Source organism: Ixodes scapularis, unplaced genomic scaffold (genome assembly GCF_016920785.2).
Source record: "Ixodes scapularis isolate PalLabHiFi unplaced genomic scaffold, ASM1692078v2 PGA_scaffold0__279_contigs__length_252992795, whole genome shotgun sequence".
NCBI lineage: Eukaryota > Metazoa > Arthropoda > Arachnida > Ixodida > Ixodidae > Ixodes > Ixodes scapularis.
The window spans coordinates 43,077,510-43,097,803 of NW_024609835.1; the positions used below are offsets into that span (position 1 = coordinate 43,077,510).

The following is a 20,294-nucleotide window of genomic DNA, read 5'->3' on the forward strand; positions in this document are numbered from 1 at the left end:
CAAATTTTTAAAGTAGCGTGATTGCTGTTGTGTCCAGAAGTAGACACACGGAACGACGAGGAAGAAGCGAGCTCGAGCGACTGACGCGAGCCAGCGAGCCAGCCGAACACTGCCGTCTGTCGATACCGGAATCACCCTGATTGTAAATAGTTGTTCTATATGTACTAAAGGTTTATTCGTAACGGCTGCGAGTACTCCATGGTTTTAGAAACACAACAAAGTGGCGACGAGGAATCAACCTAGACCTGATCTACAAGGGCAAGAATCGACCGAACCAGGTACTGTGCATCATGGACGACCTATCGCGTTCGATTGGACCTTATGAGGAAGGAACAAGCTGGGACGAGTACGAGGAACGCCTTCAAGAGTATTTCGAGTTGCAAAAAGAAAACATCAAGACCAATCGGATGAAAGTTTCTGTTTTGATCACTGCCATCGGACAGAAAACTTACTCCAGACTTCGGGATCTTTCGTCTCCTGAGCAACCGAGCAAGAGGACTTATGAAGAGCTCGTACAACTCCTAAGTCGATTCTACTCGCCTAAGCGGTTAGTGATAGCCGAACGCTTCAAATTTGGAAAGCGGGATCAAAGATCAGGTGAACCTTCAACCACATATTTGGCAGAACTAAGACGGCTGGCGGAGACCTGTCAATTTGGAGACAAACTCGAGGAGCAACTGCGCGACCGATTTGTTTGTGGTCTCAATCACACGATGGCCCAGAAGCAGTGCCTGACAATTGAAAATCTGACTGACACGAGCTGTGGAATTAGTAGCGGGATTGGAAGCGGCTGAGGATCAAATGAAAATTCTCAAGGATGCGCGCGCCACCGCTGAAGACGAGGTGAAACAACTAGCAAGTACAAGCGCTGCCTGCTGGCGTTGTCTCAAAACCAACCACACTCCTCAAGATTGCCGCTACAAGGGCTACGACTGTGACGCATGTGGACAAAAGGGTCACCTGCGGAAAGCCTGCAAATACAGCAGCGTGCAACAAAGAGGGAAAACGTCAAATCAGCGTGGAAAAGGCAAACGCAAGGGACCAGCCAAGAAAGGAAAAGGAGCGGTGCAACAGTTGAAAAAGGAAGAGAGAGCGGACGAATATTTAGTCCTGCGAACAAACGCGGAAATACTGACTGTACCACCCCTCAAGAAAAGCGTCTTTATTAATGAAGTGACTCTGGAGATGGAGGTGGACACCGGAGCTACGGTGACAGTGATTCCAAAGCGGCTGCAAGGAAAACTGAAGATTCGCACGCTGGAGCCTTTCAGGACCAAGCTTCGCACTTGCTCAGGACAAAGCTTGAACGTCTGTGGTACTGCGGATGTCCAGGTCACAAGCAATCAGAAGACCTGGACGCTGCCACTAGTCGTAATTAATGCAGAGGTGCCACCACTGTTGGGAAGAAATTGGATACAAGTCCTGGACGAGACATGGATGCCAGCACTCCAGGTGAATACTGTGAAAGATGCGCATTGCTTGGAAGGCATCCTGGCCGAGTGTCAAGAACTTTTCAAAGAGGAACTAGGGTGCTTCAAAGGAGTTGAAGTCAATCTGCAGCTGAAGCCAGACGCCCAACCAAAGTTCATGAAAAGCCGGAAAGTTCCCTATGCACTCCAGCATCTGATCGAAACACAGTTAGATGACATGGTAAAAAGAGACGTCATCGAGCCAATAAACTACAGTGAATGGGCAACGCCTACAGTCAACATTCCAAAAGGAGAAAAAGAGGTCCGGATCTGTGGCGACTACAAGCTCACGGTAAATCCACAACTTGAAGTGGACCAGTACACTCTGCCAACAGCCAGTGACTTGTTCACGACTTTGAACGGTGGGCAGAAGTTCACTAAGTTGGATTTAAGACACGCCTACGAGCAACTGGTGTTGAATGAGAAGTCTCGCCAGTACGTCACCATACACACGCATAAGGGACTCTACAGATACAAGCGTCTACCTTATGGGATCGCCTCCGCCCCTGCTATCTTCCAGAAACAAATGGAGATACTATTGGGAGGGATTCCAGGTGTCTGCGTGTTCCTGGACGACGTTTTGGTAACCGCAGAGGACGATACAACGCACTTAGAGAGACTGCACGAAGTACTAACGCGCATGAAGGATCGTGGACTTCGGCTAGCGAAAAAGAAGTGCCTGTTCATGAAAGACAAGGTGGACTACCTGGGACATACAGTTAGCGGTTCTGGAATAAGCACAATGAGGAAAAAGGTCCAGGCTGTACAGGAAGCACCAGTTCCCAAGAATGTGAGCGAGCTACGATCGTTCTTGGGACTTGTAAACTACTACGGACGTTTCGTGCCCAAGTTGTCTACGATTCTAAAGCCGCTCACGCTTCTGCTGCATGAAGACATGCCGTGGAACTGGTCACCAGAGTGCGACAGGAGATTCCAGGAACTCAAGGGAATCTTGAGCAGAGCCCCAGTGTTGGCTCACTATGATCCAGAGCTACCACTGATTTTGTCTTGCGACGCTTCCCCAGTAGGAGTTGGAGCCGTGTTAGCGCACGTGTATCCGGACAAGACAGAGCGTCCTATTGCTTATGCATCAAGGACACTTGCTCGAGCAGAGGAAAATTATGCTCAACTGGAGAAGGAAGCTCTAGCGATCGTCTTTGGAGTGAAGAGATTCCATGACTACATATATGGACGTAACTTCATCTTGGTAACCGACAACAAGCCGTTGGCAACCATCCTTGGACCCAAGAAAGGCATTCCAACAATAGCAGCTGCAAGATTGCAACGTTGGGCAATGCTTTTGTCAGCATACCAATATACAATGGTCTGCAAGAAATCAGAAGACAATCTCAACGCCGATGCCCTATCTCGCCTGCCAATTGATGGACAAGAAGAAAAGGTGAACGACTATGCCACAAGTTTTTACATGGGACAGCTAGACCTGTGTCCAGTAGACACGAAGACCCTGCAGGAGGCAGGAGAGAAAGACCAACTGTACACCAAGGCACTGAAATTCACTCAAACCGGATGGCCTGAGAACGTAAGTCCAGATATGGAAGTATACTTCAAGAGGAAGTTGGAACTTACGGTGGAGGAAGAATGCTTATTGTGGGGCCGAAGAGTTGTTATTCCAGAGGCATGCCGAGAAAGAGTACTGCACGAGCTTCATGCGGTACATGACGGCATTGTGCGCATGAAGAGTCTGGCAAGACTGCATGCTTGGTGGCCCAACATAGACAATGACATTGTCAGAACAGTCGAAGAGTGTTCTCTGTGTCAGAAGTTTCGGAACCAACCAGTTCAAGAGTATTTCCACTGGCCGACACCCGAACAACCCTGGGAAAGACTGCATATTGATTTTGCTGGCCCGTTCCTAGGGGAAAGGTTTCTAGTTGTCACCGACGCCTTTTCTAAGTGGCTAGAAGTGGAAATAATGTCGAGCACGATTGCGGAGAAAGTCGTGGAAGCTTTGCGGAAGTTGTTCGCACTGCATGGACTACCGCGAACTATTGTCTCGGACAATGGACCACCCTTTCATTCTGAGGTTTTCGAAGAATTTTTGAGGGGAAATGGAATCCAACACAAGTTTTGTGCTCCGTTTCATCCCGCAACGAATGGTGCAGCCGAACGAGCAGTACAAGTGCTCAAGCAAGGACTGCGGAAACAGACCGAAGGGTCATTACAAACGAAGCTTTCCCGAGTTCTGATGGCTTATCGTTGCACACCACACACATCCACTGGTTTCGCACCATCAGAACTGTTGTTCAAGCGGAGATTTAGAACGAGATTGGATCTACTTCACCCAGAGAAGTTATCGGAGTTTCAAGCTCAGAAAGAACCGAAAAGGAAGTTTGAAGAGAAAGACGGGGTTTTGGTGCGAGACTACCGAAAGGCAAAGAGAAGTTGGATTCCAGGCACGATTCTGAAGTGTCTTGGGAGAGCGCACTACAAGGTCAAGGTGCCCAACGGAGTTTGGAAACGACACGTCAACCAACTTCTTCGCCGACCAAGCCAAGTTGCAGGCACCGGGGAATCCGAGTCAGATACTCTGTTCAATCCCGAACCGGAGGAAAGTACATCAGCGGAACGTGGGAAACCAGATTTAAAAGCAACTGTCCCTTCTCTGGGTGCCCGAACAACGTCTGAAAGCGCGGAACGCCGATACCCCTCGAGAGCACGCAAGCCGGTGTCTCGGTACGGACTGTGATTAGTCTGAGGGAGTGTTGTGTCCAGAAGTAGACACACGGAACGACGAGGAAGAAGCGAGCTCGAGCGACTGACGCGAGCCAGCGAGCCAGCCGAACACTGCCGTCTGCCGATACCGGAATCACCCTGATTGTAAATAGTTGTTCTATATGTACTAAAGGTTTATTCGTAACGGCTGCGAGTACTCCATGGTTTTAGAAACACAACAATTGCGTAAGAAAACAAAAAGATTTCGGCTTTCATTTGCAACCGTAACCTCTTCCGGAAAGCACCGTCATCATCCGAAAAACGGCCACGGACACTATGTGCATGTGAGGCTGTTTATCAGATTATGACAGAGTTCCCCAGAAACTCTGGAAAGAAGTTCATTTCATTGGCACATGGTGACCAACTGCTACGTCACCCGCTGACTTTATACCTGCGGCCTTTTTGCTCGAATTATCTTTCAAATAAAAATTACAGGAGGACACTCAAGACTGCTTACGTGTAGGAATGCAAAAGCATTCCAACATGCACTGCATTCCTACAAGCAGCACACCCTGCTGTCCTCCGCAGAAGCCTGCCGGGCGGCGCGACATGGCTGAAAGCAGAGCGTAGAACCTGTAATACAGTAGTGCACAGGGTGTGCTGCATGTTCAATGCAGTCATGTAAACGGTAAACGGGTCCCCCCCCTCCCCCACACCCCCCTCCGGTCACGCTTGACACGCGACCCGAGAGGGAAGAGAGTGCGGCGGCAGTGCGGCAGGCAACCCTCTCCCTTTTACCATTGCGCAAGTTCCAGCGCCAGGAGAGGGCTTCTCTGTGGGGTGGCGTTCCTTGGAACTATGACGCGTCGCAGCCAATGGGACTTTAAGTGTCGTTTCACTCAGCCAATGGGAAAATGAGAATTTGTGGCTCGTTCTTCGCGGTTACAGACGCCACCGGCTTTGCTCCATGGGACAGTTAACGCCTTCGCATTAAAAGTTTGGTCGAGAGTCGGCGCCTGTGCCATTTACTTCTTTCACTGGTCTGCGTCGTTTGCGCATCAATTAAAGCCGAATCGGATCGAACATTCAAGGTGAGCCCACGGCACGAATGCGCGCCTGCAGGAGTAGTGTCCCGGCTGAGGCTCACGTGGCAGCTGAGGGTGGGCAGACGGGCGGCCGGCACGGATCCCTCAAGGAACTTGACCAGCGACAAGATTTCTTCGGGGTCTTGGGAAGCCACCAGGGCACGCTCCATGCGCCCCACGTGTGTGGCTGCACTCTCTGAAACAAGGACAGACGCCCAAAGGCTAGTCCACATACTTGCGACTGCTTATAACCGTGGGCCTTAAAACCATTTCCTACGACGAGAGAAGAGACTGGCGCCACCTGCCGGGTAGCAATAAAACCCTCGGAACTTTCCTATACAGTAAAACCTCGTTATAACAAAGTTGAAAAAGCGGTCGTAATTATTTCGTTATAACCATTAGTTTGTTATAGCCAATGTCCATTTCTTCCCACTATTAGCAAGCAAGGGGAATTATAATTGCTTTGTTATATCCATTAGTTTGTTATATCCCGTTTTGTTATAACGAGGTTTTACTGTATTTCGCATTTATTTTTGCACATTGTTCTTTCGTTTTTGGCTCGAATAAACTTTTGACAATGCTACAAGCGACCATTTCCTGTAAATAGTATCTACATTTGATCTCGCAAATACCGCAGAACCCTTGGCCTAGTGAAATGCAGTTCCAGGGTCACCTCATAATGGCACCAGCATGCCAGTACGTTTTCTCATTATAAAAGATTGCAAGAACTCGGTTGTAAGCTAACACAAGTGTGTGTACGGGCAGGGGCGGATGCAGGAATTTCTTGAGGGGAGGGAGGGGGGGGGGGGGGGGGTCAGGTGTAGGTCAGCGTACCATATGTCAGGAACCCCCTCCCCCTTTCCTTCGTTTTACGCCACAAATTTTACACATACAGAAATCAAGAGCAGGGTCAGGACATCCGGACGCCCCCTCTAAATCCGCCCCTGCGTACGGGCCTCAAGGCTTAGTCTGAAATAACCGGGGTTACTTTCATGCAGACCGGGCGGGTCGGTTAGAACATAAATGGTCTATGCGATTCCATTCCTCGATGCTCAGCAAAACACACAGCCAGGAAACTGTCCTGCCATTCAAAGTGTCTTAGTTAAAAGACCAGGATCAACTTCTAACAATGTAATGAAGAAAAGAAAAAGATTTGTGCTACACATATATTTATAGTCGAGCCCGGTTATATCACACCTGGGTATTTCAAATTACTGTTTATATCGAACAGTCCAAACATCACCTTGAAAATCACATGTAATAGTATAGGAGCATTGCATTTTTGTATCAAACTCCCATGGCGGGGACACTTAATATAGCGAACAAAGCACGGCTGCCCGCGGTCGGATCGCGCCTCGGATTGTGCCTGAGGCGAGCACATAGCTTGCGCTGCGGGACTGGCAGACCGCCAAGCCAGCATGCACGCACGGGGATGCGGGGATACGCAGCAAAAGAGCAATTGTAAAAAAAAGAAATAAGCCGTAAAAAAAAAAGCTGAGGTACACTTAAGCACTTCTTACGAGTTGTGAATGTGAAAGCATAAAAGCCCCTCCGATGATATGGATGCTAGAGGCGGCGCCATGTTCGTCGACGGCGAGACGAGCAGAAGCCTCCGAGCGCGCGCCAACATGTCCGTCATAACTGGCGCGGGGCCCGTAGTGGCATGGGATTGCGGCGGTTAGTTTTATCGGCGCGATGGCGGCACAGACACGCAGCACCATCTGGCGGCAATCATTGAAACTGACGCGCACAGCGGCCAATGGGAGCCTTGTCGCCGCGCACCAGCCAATAGGATTTTTGGGATCGGGGAAACTAGGCGCCGTTTTCGCGCTTCAAATTGATGACGTCGGCTCGCTCCATGGGACAGTTAAAGCTTTTGCATTACAAAAGTGGATGGCAAAAGCATGGGGAAGGGCACATGCGCAAGTAGGAAGGGCAGGGAATAAAATTTAAAAAAAAAAGATTTCGTTAAGCTGAGTGTGTCAACAACGACGATTGAGCAATCGCACTTTGAACGCCTTATCTTTGTTTACCTTTTTCCTTCGCCGTATTTGCTTTGCCAGTTTTATTTTCTTACTTCTTTCTTGTTGTTTTTTTTTGGGGGGGGGGGGGAGGGCAACAAAAGTTTTTTTTGTTTTTTTCGAGCAGCTCGCTTTTTCCGTTCTTTCATTTTTTTAAATTATTTTCATGTTTTGTTGCCAGCGCTGTGTGCATGTAGTGGCCCTGCGTAAACGATCGCGAACACCATCACGCGTAAACGCGGCGGTGTTTGTGATCTTCACCAACTAAGCTATTATATTAAGAGGCTCTATTTGGTAAGATCCCGTTTGTCGCAACCTTATGTATTAGCAGAGGCGCGCAGGAATTTAAATTGGAGCTTAAGTTAACATATTTTTGTATATCAAATTATCAATATATCAAACTATTTTACAATCCCCTTTGAATTCTATATATCCGGGTTCAACTGCACTTCTCACTCCCATCTGGGTTTTTAAAGAAAACTAAAATTTCGGATCTTGCAAAGGCTCTATTTTTCTTCAAATTCTCACCAAACACATCTGCCCCCTAGCAACTCTAGATTTGGCTTATGGTAGTCATATTAATGGTGGCCGCAGTTATTATGGCCTCAAGTAACATTAATTATAGCCACAATTAAGGCACTAGTCACATCAATCCTAGCAACTTATAGTAATCCATCTGGTCCAACTAACTATAAATTTTGTCACACTCTGGATATGGCTGGGGCTGGAAAGTATAGTATGTTTAACCATAGCCTCCTCTATACGGAGAAAGCCTGGCGCGTCGCGTGAAAAGACGGCCGCCGTAAATGGGAAAGGAGGGGCGGAGAAGCGGGAGCGGAGAGAACCTTGCCCGTTAGCGCCACAAAAGAGCGAACGGCCAAACGCAGAAACAATCTTTTTTTTTTTTCTCTCTCTCTTTTCTTGTCGCTATCGTGGAGAGGAGAAACTCAACGTCCACCCTTTCCCGTTTCTCCCTGCGCCCTTTCGAATCGCCGCGCCCGTTTCTCCCGGAGTACAAATACGACGGTGACGAAAACACAAAAACAAGCGTGGTTCGGGGAGCGGCCGCTCATGACCCAAGCGCTCGCTGTCTAGGTCTGCCCTTTCTGCTCTGCGCTACCATATTGGTCACCGTTCGGCGCGCTCCTCCTCTCCTTTTTCCTGCGGCCGCGCGCCCTATGGCTCCGTCGTCGATGTGCCAGGCTTTCTCCGTATAGAGGAGGCTATGGTTTAACTCATTGTGGGAATATAATGCCCTTGTCTGTGTCGAGTTTGCTAAGTTTGCAGACTTTACGTTGCCCTCCCGTGGCCCCAAGGAACTCATTGACATGAAAAGTTCTCCTCCACTCCGATACCATCTTTAATGCAATTTAAACTGCAACACCTTTGAAAACAGACCAATGCCACCGATTCAACGCAATGTCACAAAGAAGTCTCATCAGCACGAAACCTGCATTCCAACACAACTCTAGCGCAATTTAAACTGCAACACCATTAGAGGCAGACCAATGCATCTGATTCAGTGCGCAGACACTCGTTCATTCCCCGATTCAGTGAAGGCTGAACACCTGCAAAGGAGGCCCTGTCCAGAGTCACGCCAGGCGTTGCTTCCGTCGGGGCCTGCTCGGAGGGGAAGTACTTCTTGAGCACACCCGAGCACGCCAGGGTCTTGGACACATCAACTGACACCTTGCACAGGTATCTGCAAAAAGTGAGGTAACACTGAACGAAGTGCCCAGTAAAAGCTACTCTAGCAAAATTTCCTATAGAGAAAACCAATAGGCTATTGGTTGATTGATACCTACTCATGTATTGGTCTAACGGTGCATTAGTTTATCAGGTTATTGGTATATCAATATATTTATCTATCAGCTAAAAAAAAATTTTTAAATTGACATTTGTGTTTATGCAGCACAAGGTCGGTCTGCCTCTGAGGTGCGGCAACACTGGTTTACGCTGTAGAGGGGAAATATGGCCAGTACTGTGCCACTGCTAGCCAGAGGTCTCTAACGTGCATCACGCAGTACGTAGTAACACATAACCGCACGCCGGTACAATGCTCATCCAGATCGAAACGGGCAAGGGTGGGGGTCGAACCCAAAATCCCTGGGTTCTGCAGCACGAGCTTTCACTCCACCTGCTCCAAGCTGTGGTGTGCTAACATGCTCAGCTACTGAGTATGTTTTTGGTCTATAGGCACATTGGCCTATTGGCTTATGGGTGAAATACGACGCAACAAAGAGGCAACTTACCCAACCAAGTTGCGAACCAAGCCCATCTCCCTCACGTTGAGGGAAGGCACCACAGTATTCAGGGCCTGCAAGAGGAGCATAAGTTGTTCAAATAGAATAATAAAAAAAAAAGCTTTCTTTGTGATGCTGACTTCCGCAATTAGAGGGCACGTAATTACTACATCAAACAAGAACCAAATGGCCAGGAATGTATCTGAGCGCTTTCCGGTCCTCCCTAGAATAACTTTTGCATATGTAAAAATGATTCTCATGCTGTTTTGCCATTACAGGTATCACAAGATAAGAGCAATTGCCCCGAAAGGTTATGGAGAACACTGCTATGCACCACTTGATAAGGCTCTGATCAGTGAGCACCACTTTATTCTCCAACATAATCAATAACCAGAATGGTCTGCCAAGTGAAATATATTTAATGCTTTGTTCTGAAATAACTGTCTAAAGACTGCAATAGTACCCACTGCAGATAACAGGTTACGTTGCTGTTGTGTCATAGTTTCAATTGCAATAACCCATCTGCGAACCCCGTGTGTGGTGCTAATGTTGTCATGTATATGAGTATCTGTTCTCGAGTAAGTGGCGCATTCATCTAGGTCGACAGTTTTCGAGTCAATGGTCGGCACCACAGTTGCAACTACATTCACTAACAGGACGAGAACAGCAAGACGTCTCTTTCGAATGCCCGACCGTCAGAATGCGCTTGTTGCCTTCCTTGGTGCCTTAGTTGTGCGTGCACTAGCGATGGACCAAATCTGCCAAACTTCAGATTTGGCAAAGTTCGGCCCATGCCAAACTCTTGAAGGAAAGTTTGGCAAAGATTCAGCAAAAATTCGGCAAATGTATGTGCATGCGCAAGAACACGACAAGGCCATGGATTACAATTGGATGCCGTGCAGTCGTGCAGGTACTAGTACAGGTGTGGAGTAGGCGACATGGTAACTGTGTTTGTCAGTCTTTGCAAGTGTGGTTCTCTTCTATATTTTCTGCCTCATCAACAGAAGATTGTACGCAAGTGAAGAATGATGTGGTACATTCTGGATAACGTGATTTTCATTTGATCTTTCCAGTGATGCAATGTGGTAGCTGCAACATCGACTGACAAGTACTTTAAAGTACTCGTCGCAATTATAGCAATCTTTTCATGAACTCACAATAAGTTTGTGCCAAAATAAAAAAATTTTGCTTTTTAATTTGCATTTTTTTACGGTTTTCATCTAAACGCATAAAACTGAACACAACTATCATGCTCGACGTTGCACATTGGACATTCCTGACTCTTCATCTTCCTAAATGTCCATATGCGTCCTAACACCAGAAACTGCCATTTTAAAAGATAAAAATGAGACGTTGCGAATATGGCACGCACACTTTCATGCAAAGCTGGTGCTGAGTGACTCAAATCGAAGAACATGCACACTTGCAATATTATCTATTCTGGTGGAGGCTCAGCAGCCATTGCATTCATTTTAGAGTATGGAACAGTGACTCGCAGAGAAAGTAAGAACACAGTGTTACCGTGTTACTGCCTTTATTTTAAAAATGTGCACACTTGCAAGCCTGAGCTAATGAGGCCTCAAAATGGAAACTTGCATATCATGACTGCGCCTGCTACTACCCAACCTTGTTGTCACACCACTTCTGCAAGTCACCATAAAATTTCCAGTAAACACACAAAAATGACACCGATACAATTATCTTGTAGAATATCACCTTATTTAATAATAACTGTGTCAATATGCATTAAAGATGCACTGAGGTTAAAAAGAAAAAAAACTTTTTCGCCAGTGAAACCGAAATGTCAACTTTAAGTTTGGCAACACTGTATTTTTGCCGAATCTTTTCCAAGTCTTTTGAAAAGTTCCGCAAAACTTCGGCGCCAAATTTTCAACTCAGCGAAAGTTCGGCCCATCAATAGCGTGCACACTCGAGGCTCACGAGATGTCAAAGCATCACTGAAGGTAAGAAACTCGCGCCGGAAGTGGGACATCTGAGTCTCATCCTGTCAGAGACCACAGCAACAAACAAAATCTTGCACTGGAGAGGGGACGGGGATGACCGGGAGCCCCACCTCATTGAGGAAGATGATGCACGCCTTGTCCATGGTGGCCCAGCTGATCTGTGTGCCGCACAAAGAGAGGTCCCCCTCCACTACCTTGCGGATGCAGTTGCACAGGCTCACCTGCGTGGGCACCTCGGTGCTGGCAGCAGAAGGGGGAGAGTAGACAGCCCAGGTTTAAGTGGGGGAGCAACTCAAAGCATGCAGAGCGTCTGCCATTTAATGATAGATGCCTCCCATGCAGAGTGCGTGTGCATGCGCGAGCTTTTGCGTGATGACGAGGCTGGCAGGTGGGTAGGCCAAGGAAAAGTTGGAAACGCTTGCAAACGACCAATGCTTTTGCCTTCTCATAGCTTGTATTGAAAATGTGGCCCATAAATCATATGACCCTGCACACGGGGGGGGTCACGAACGTGCGTCAAGGCAGAGCACAGGGGGGGGGGCAAACGCTTACGCACTTGGGGAGCATCTGGTGCGCTCGGAGCTCGGCCATGTCCCGCTCCCAAAGCGGGATCTCCCGCTTGACGTTGTCCTCGAGCAGCACGGACACGAGGCCCTTGCAATTGGCGGTGAGGCTGGCCTTGAGCTTCTCCAGCAGTGAGCTGGGACGCCTCGAGCCCCCTGAACGACATGCCAGGCAGAAGCCCTTGAGGCGGCCCAGGTCCAGCTGACTCAGCTGCCTCTGCTTCAGCTGCAGGCGGACGGCAAGGACCCAAGTACAGTATCTCTTCGGCACGACACACTTATCAAGCACCAGGACTCGCGGACTGGTGTTCAATAACGTTCAGTGTCTTCGCTGTAGAGCTAGCATTGACTTGAAGCGTTCTAACACTAGAACAAGAGTGAGGTTGCGTAAAAAAGCCCAAGAATTTCAGCGGATCTGAAAAAATCTAGGACTCGGCCCTCCAGCTGGACTCATGGAATGTACCATGCACATCCTGTGCACTACTAAGTTCAACTAATACATAAAGAAGTGCCAAGCCTCCTTCCTTTGTCTGGACTTCAGTATGACACCGTACGACTGGTGAAGCATCAACTGTGCATCGAGGTATGTCACACATGCAAAACTAACACACCATTTGAGCATAGCAGTTAAACATGAATATGAAATGTGGCAGATGAAAATGCTCCCTCACAACTCTTGTTCTGAGAGCAACTATACATTCATTCTTATTTTCACACCTCATAAGATGTATAAAAGTGCCAGTGTCAAGACAAGTGGCCCTGTATACTGACCTTGGAGTAAAGTCGCAGAGCAGATTCAAAGCGCTCTGCAGCCTGCTGGTAGCGCTCTTTGTAGAAGTGAAATGCACCAAGCTCATACGAAATCTGCCAGAAAACAAAGACAGCACCTTGAAATATTGCCCTACCTCGTCACAGACCTGCGTCTTTTCGCATGCCCTATGCCCCCCTATGACATTGTGCCATAAAACAGGAGCTGATTCTGTCGTTCCGAGAAAGCATGCTGCCTGGGAACAGGTTGAAGTTTCGACCAAGGCACACACAGCCTGATGGGGTATGATGAAGGCACATGGTTCCTAGTAGCTCTAGGTTTATCCTAAATTCTTTAGTCAGTTACCTCCCTGCTCTCCATTGGCCTGAAACATAAACACTGAATGTTCCATTTAATTTGCAGTGAAGTGAGCAGAGTTACATCAAAACAAGTATGACCAACAAAGATTGACTTCGTACCGTTCGCAGGTATTGTAAATGGGATTTTTTGCTGATGATTTCTTGTTCGCTACATATACATACTGCTAACCCCTTCTGAGCAGTGACAGGAGTGCCGAATTAGATGAAAAAAGAATAAACAGGGTTTCAGCATTATCTTAATGTTGCATAATTTGTTACATTTATCTTAATGTTGCATAATCTGTTACATTTATCTTAATGTTGCATAATCTGTTACATTTTGATTGTTTCATTGCACAACAAACCTACAGTCACCATTAACTTTTTTGTGCCATGTAAACTGTCAAGGCAGTTTTCACGGTGCAGCAGCCACGGACTGCTGTGGAAGTATGTGGCTTCAATATGTGCCTGATTCACACACACTCTCGTGCAAAACAGACGTTAAATGCAGTCATGCACTCGGGCTAATAGGTTTGACGGCGCTGGAACACCGTAAAAACTATGCTACCCTTGATGATGTGGCACAAAATAATTGACACCAAGTATAGGCTGCTATGAAGCTGGCCTGTTTGAAGCATCTAGAATAAGGCGGCCACAAGTATTTATACTCAACTGCAAAAGTTCTGTGACGCAATGTGGGGAGAATAGGTGCAAGTGAATGGGCTTAGAAAGTGCTTTCCTTGAGTGAGTGATTGTGCCAGAAAAAGCTTTTATAGAGTAATAATTTTTGTCTGCACTTTTTTGATTGTTACGACATGAGTGTAGCCTACCCAAACTACACACATTGTGCATGCAGTGCACAAGCATGTTGTAAATGTACAGTGCACTTCAAACTTAAAGTCGCCACAGCATTTGCCGTTTCTGACAGTCCCTGCGGCCGATTGAACTATCTGAAGAATGTTTGGGTTCCTGATTCTACCCGATTCAGGGAAGGCATCCCGACCTTTGTGGTGACAAATTTAACAGGAAGCAGCCGACGCGGGCTCAGTGTTTGGAAACCCTGTGGCGGCGTTAAGTTTGAGGCACACTGTACATGCTGGTACCCAAGACAGGCCACTATTGGAAGCTTTAACTTGCTGTATGTATTGTTCACTATCCTTCGTACAATGCATCCCAAGCAAGCATTCTCACTATAGACTATGCAATGCCTCTATATCCCATTTATTTTTAGTAGCACGAGTCATAAACTCGCGCTCAGAGAAGGCACCACACACCGTGTTGCTCTTCCCCAATACATTACACGGGGAAGGAGTTCCCTGCATCGGCGAAGCCGTTAAATGGTGCTTGGAGATACACCTTTGACCATGCATTAATGGGGGCATGGGAGAGTATTTCTAAGTTAACAAAGCTAACCTGCTACATGTCATGACACATCACCATTCAAGCTGAAAGAAACCAAAAAAGCTTGGGAGTGATGCAAAGTCATGTATGCATGTACGTACACATGCGAGGAGAAGGCTGAAATCCGACAAGAGGAATGCATTATCACCTGGCAGGAGAGGTCATCCTGAGAGGCCATGACACCCCTGTCCCAATGGTGGCTCTGGCTCGGAGGTTCCTCCCTCTTGAGCACCGCAAAGGTGGCTATGGTGGGCACGCGCACGGGCCACCGCTCCGAGAGAAGACGCTCCAGGAACGAGGAGGCAGCCTCACACTCCTCTTCACACTGAAAGAAGGAGACGAACGCCAGTAGAAAAATGACACCACTGCACCGAGACGAGGCCCCAGGGGCGTAATGTGGGTAACGGGGTAATGAAGACCACTCCATCTCGGGTCACTGGCCAAAAGCAACACAGAGATGCACAGAGCTCACTCCTGCTTCAACCAACAAAGAACGTGCAGTGACAGATTAAGCCCACATATTTCAAAACACCAAACTGCATCAGTGCCACAAGTTGCAGGCAGCAAAAAGGGACCTTATAAACCCGCTCGTCAAAAATTGATGGCTAATTGCTAGGCAACTGCGTTGCCTACGTAAAATGATCTAGCATCACAAACGTCTAGCGACACTCGGAGTTTCCAGATGCCAGAAGCGTACGTTCACGGCACTCTTCGTCAGATAGTCGCGCACCATGTGTACGCTTGATATTTGTTTTTTTTTAATGAAGCAATACTACCGTTAATTTGGCTGATAAACCTGGCGATCTTCTAGAGCCGCCCATAACTTCGAGCTGCTCTCCCTCAGTGCGCACAGGTGGTCGTGCTCCTCCCTGCCTACCCCTCTGGTCACATGATCTCTCCGCTAACCAATCGGCATTGAGAACCTCACTCCTCCTCTCCCACTCGTCAACCAATCAGTGTCGAGCCTTGCGGCCACGCTTTAATCCGGGCTTCACTTTTATGACGTGGGTTTCATGAAATGCCGATCACTTAGCCAAAGAATGTTTTAAGTTAAAACTGTTCACTCGCAGAATTCCGCAGCTGAACTCGAGCCTTTGAGAGTTAGGTCTGGGTTGTAAATTCATGAGCCGTCTGCAGCCGCCGCCCACGTCACTAAACTTGTCCAAGACATTCCACAGCTCACCGAAGCACCAAGGAGAGGCTCGGGAAGAGCTGGCATTAAAAATAGTCATAGAATTTTTTTTTTTTTTGCTTAAGTGTGAAATTTAATTTTACTAATGAGGCAGTAATAAAACTAGTAGAGTTGTGCAAATATTTTGAGATTTTTTAATAGTAGCTTCTAATAATATGCTATTCTATATTTGTTTCAAGCTGAACTGTGATGAGTTAGCCCCGTAGAGTATGCTTCATTCTAAACACCTGTGCACTGCAGGAATCAATACCTGCAGAGCTCATGGGCTCCGTGGGTATTGCTTCTCTGCAGTGCACAGTGCCTGGTGAGAAGCGCACTCAACAGGGTTATCCCGCCACAATTATGCGAGAGTATAAGCCAGGCAGCAATGTCTTAACAGCCCACACTCATCATTAGTGCTTGTCTCTTTTTTTTTTTTTGTCAAATATAAAATTGAAGAAAGAATATTTGCATATAGCAAGCAGATTTATTAACTTCTTTCGATTAGGATAGGTGCAACAATTTTGTTGTTTACATGCCAAACTTGATAAATATAGCCATACTAAATTTAACCGAACATAAAGTGGACAAGTGGAATGTTGGGAGCAACCTTCACGAGTTCAGCACTACAGGTTCCCTCCCACTAACAGCTGCCACTGTAAACATTTAGCAGCCATGAGCCGAATTGCTCCAATGAAAATGGCACTAGTGTCCGCTCGCCTTCTTTGGTAGCGCTTCTACAACCAGATCCTAGGATTGGAAGAACAAGCGTCGTTACATGGAAGCTCCTATAACATGTCTTTCGGAAACTTTAGGGATGTTCCGAAGTGTGGGCAGTGCAAGATGACAGATATGAGCACCAGTCAAGGCCGCCACAGACCACCCTGAAGGTGGAGTACGAGCAAGAGGAAGACCAGAGCGAGTAAGGTGAGACAGGCTCACCGCTTTGGTGATTGCGTCGGCCACCTCAGGTGCCACCTGGGTCGGATCCACCTGCCCTGGCCTGCAGGCAGAGAAACAGTTGGTAGCTACACCCCCAGTGATGCCAAAACTGCCAATCAAGTAGGCAACCTTCCAGAAGAAAATATTTGCCATCACAGTAGACCCTTGTCTAGGTGGGAATTCAATATCTCTAAGAGCACATAAAATCAATGAAAGTAAGTGTGGAATAGCATATTTAAAAATCTTAAGATTACCTTCAACCAGGGATGGGAATTAAATACGTATTTCAAATACAAGTATTTGAAATACGTATTTCAAATACTTTGTGTATTTTGCATTTGTATTTAATTACAAATTGGGTAATGTATTTGACGTGTGTATTTGAATACTAAAACGTAGGTATTTCAAATACAATTGTAATTAAATACAATTTTGTGGGCGAAAATACATCCCTCAAATTTATTGTCACTGTCCAGAGAAGGAAGAAAACTATGTGCTGCACCAAATGCAGTGTCTCTAAATCAAGCACAAGCGTTTAGTGACTTTGTGATTACGGTGCTAGTCCAGGAGTGAGGAAATCGACGTTCACAGGCAGACTGGCTAAATAAGTGCCTGTGACAACTTGTGATGCTTTCCAGGCTGATTCCATATATTTGTCTGGAACATTCTAAATGCTCGAATCATCCAGATTTTCGTAACTGGTGCGAGTTGCAACAATAAAAAATTCTCTAGCTAGTGCTGCGTGTCTTGGTCGTCTCGGTTCTTTGTTGGTCTATACCAAAATGTAATCGACAAAAAAAGCTGCTTGAAGCTCTGTACTTTTTCCCCTATTCCATTCCAGTTGATTACATTTTTTTTTGTGATTATATCTCTATTACGTTACTAGAGCCTCGCACACTAATTGCTGAGTGTGCAATGGAAAATTAAAATGAGATGCCCAGAAACCCGTTGCAGGTGCCCTGAAGTCGCTGACGCAAATTTTGAGGAATGTATTTGGAAAAGTTTTTGGAGGAGACCAAATACATTTGGTTGTATTTGTATCTTGTACTTAAATGCTTTTTTTGGAAATGTAATTAGATTTGTAATTAAATACATTTTTGACAAAGCATTTTGTATTTGTATTTCGATACATATTTTAATGGAAAGTTGGGCGAGTTGGTATGAATTCATTTTGAAAAACAGCGCGAATACCACACGGACAAGAAGGAGGAACACACAGGACGAGGCGCTCGTCCTTTGTGTTCCTCCTTCTTGTCCGTGTGGTATTCGCGCTGTTTTTCAAAATGGATACATATTTGCATGTATTTTGCCCCTCCCTGCCTTCAACCATAGGTGTAGAGTACAAGGGGGCATCGGGGCTCGTGCCCCCCCTGGTGAGATCCGGGGGGGAACTCTGCCCGCCGCCCGCCCCCCCCCCCCCCCCCCGCTCCCCGGGCCCGGGCCGTGATCCTTACCGAAACGCTGTTTACGTGTCATGTAACGAGATTCTAGTAGTGGCATGTGAACAAAATAATGCCCACATTGCCTTTATTGACAAAATACATGAAGGGGGCGGGGGGGGGGGCACGAAAAAGCATTTTTTTCTCCCAGGAAAATGGAAAGTCTACACCGCTGCCTTCAACAAGTTGAGGGTATAGGAAAAAGGCCAGAGAAAAAAGGATAAAAAAAATTGGCTGCCTCTTTGGTCATTCTACCAAACGCATTTAAATTCGGTAGCTTTATAGGGTGAATGGGGCACTCGGTTTGGGTGATGTTTAGGGCAAGATGATCATTAGTCTGGCAGTGCCAGGGGTGAATGGCGCTCTCAGTTCAGGTGGTGCCTAGGGCAGGGTCTAGTATGAAAACAAATAATGTCAAACCATTGCCTCTTTGTGACGCTGCATGCGCTTCCCTTCAGCACTACCCGAATACAAAAGCCTTTGCGCTGAATTTTCTGGGTCACCAGGAGAGGGGAAGCTTGCTTTTCTGCCCTTTCCACTACTCCTCATTCTGTGTGCTCTTTCTACATTACCTGCTTCTGCTCCTCTCCTTCTCGCCCTTTCTGCCCCTCTCTGCTCCATGCACTTTCTCATGCCACCTGCTTCTGCTCCTCCCATTTCTGCATGCTGGGTCCGTAGTCAGGAGTGTATCCGGCTTTCATGACAGTGACCGAGGTTCGATCCATAGCATCGGTTACCATTTTTTTCAAGATCGTGTAGAGGTTACTGACTGACCGACCTACGTGCTTATGCGGCTCGTGAGGTTAGTTGGCCCTATAAAGTTACTGCTTTAAAAAGAGACACACAGAGCATACATCCCAGGTGCTACTATGTGTCTCCTTGTGTTGTTCACTGTTTCCCACCTTCCATCTCAAATTTTAGTTACATAAAGTCATTTCTCTCTTTACAGCTGTGTTCTGACCTTCAATGAATGTCAACTGAGGAACTGATTATATGCACCAAGGTCATCTGAAAGCATTTACAATGTTATTGTTTTTTGCAACTTACTTAACCAAGCACATCTTTATTCATGTGACTGGAAATATGTAACAACTCAGACCATGCAACACTGACCCAATGCTCTATCAGTCAAGCAGGTGACAATCGTAGCTCAAGAGACGAAACTGGAAGCTCACAATTGCAGGGCGATACCCTTAGCGCTCCGGACAGGGATGCGAGAGCGCACTGCTGTCCTCAGGACCCAGCGGCATCTGAGACCCAGGGCAAAAGCCGCATCTGGCCCCACTTCCTCCTTGGCATCTCCCAGCAACTCTGTGCAGTCGACCGCTTTCTGCAGCTCATTGATGAGTGTCTGCTGCATCGTCAGGGGCAACCTACAGGAACCCACACCCACTGTCAAAATTGTGAACAGCACACTTCAGAAGACAACACTCTGTAATGCTATGTTATGTTTCTAGCTGTTTCTTACCGTCGCACAGCAGAACCTCGTCGATATGTTCCCGACTGGTAGGTTTTCTCAGGCGTTACATTCACAAACACTGGTTTCATTGAATTCTAATAAGGACATGAGTATTCATCTCCCGTCCGTTACGTCCAAGAACTGCCCTCCGATGCAGCTGGCACGACATGCTGCTTCGGCTGCGCCCTAGTCCTTTTGCTCAACCCTCCGCTACTCAAATCTTTGCCTCGGAGCTGTGCTTCTTGTTCTTGGCTGGGCAAGCGTGACCTTGAACTATGTTTGAAAAGAATTTAGGCTTTTGCAACAGCCCATTCATCTTTCTATCTCTATCTCTAGCATTTGAATTGGACGCTCCGTTGGACTTCGTTTCCCTAGATCCGCTTCCGTTTGGAGATTATTAAATCGCAAAAAAAGGAAGGCACTCACTTTTAACGAAATTCATACAAATGTGTCTTTCATGGCGTCCCGTTATTCTAGCTAACACTCACTCACTGATTACAGTCGTGCCACAATTGTCACGGTGTTGCGAGCAACAAACTAAAAAGGTCATGACCCAATACGGTAGGATGGAGGCTGCTGTGATAAGACAAAGCCGAGGTCTACTACTCCTGATAGGTTACATGATTATGATGTCAAGCATGTGCCTCCATCATGGCATTTGTGCTGCGCCACTAATCTCATGCTTCACCACTTTGCACAGGTGTGATAGGAGCAGCAGCTGATGCAGGGGAGCCTTTGGGATACCTCAATGGGCTCA

The 20,294-nt window shown here is 47.0% G+C and overlaps 1 protein-coding gene across 2 annotated transcripts in view; it reads right to left on the reverse strand.

The window, feature by feature from the left end:
• The window catches only part of LOC8032973 (integrator complex subunit 8), a 52,660-nt gene that overhangs the window by 17,190 nt on the left and 15,176 nt on the right, over window positions 1–20,294 (reverse strand). For both annotated transcript variants that reach the window (XM_029966893.4, XM_040209311.3), the window contains 9 exons: window positions 19,254–19,451; window positions 16,640–16,700; window positions 14,675–14,851; window positions 12,790–12,882; window positions 12,012–12,244; window positions 11,566–11,695; window positions 9,501–9,565; window positions 8,817–8,950; window positions 5,290–5,423 (listed from right to left, as the gene is read on the reverse strand). In XM_029966893.4, the coding sequence (XP_029822753.2) occupies window positions 5,290–5,423; window positions 8,817–8,950; window positions 9,501–9,565; window positions 11,566–11,695; window positions 12,012–12,244; window positions 12,790–12,882; window positions 14,675–14,851; window positions 16,640–16,700; window positions 19,254–19,451 (1,225 nt within the window). The remainder of the gene's footprint in view (window positions 1–5,289; window positions 5,424–8,816; window positions 8,951–9,500; window positions 9,566–11,565; window positions 11,696–12,011; window positions 12,245–12,789; window positions 12,883–14,674; window positions 14,852–16,639; window positions 16,701–19,253; window positions 19,452–20,294) is intronic.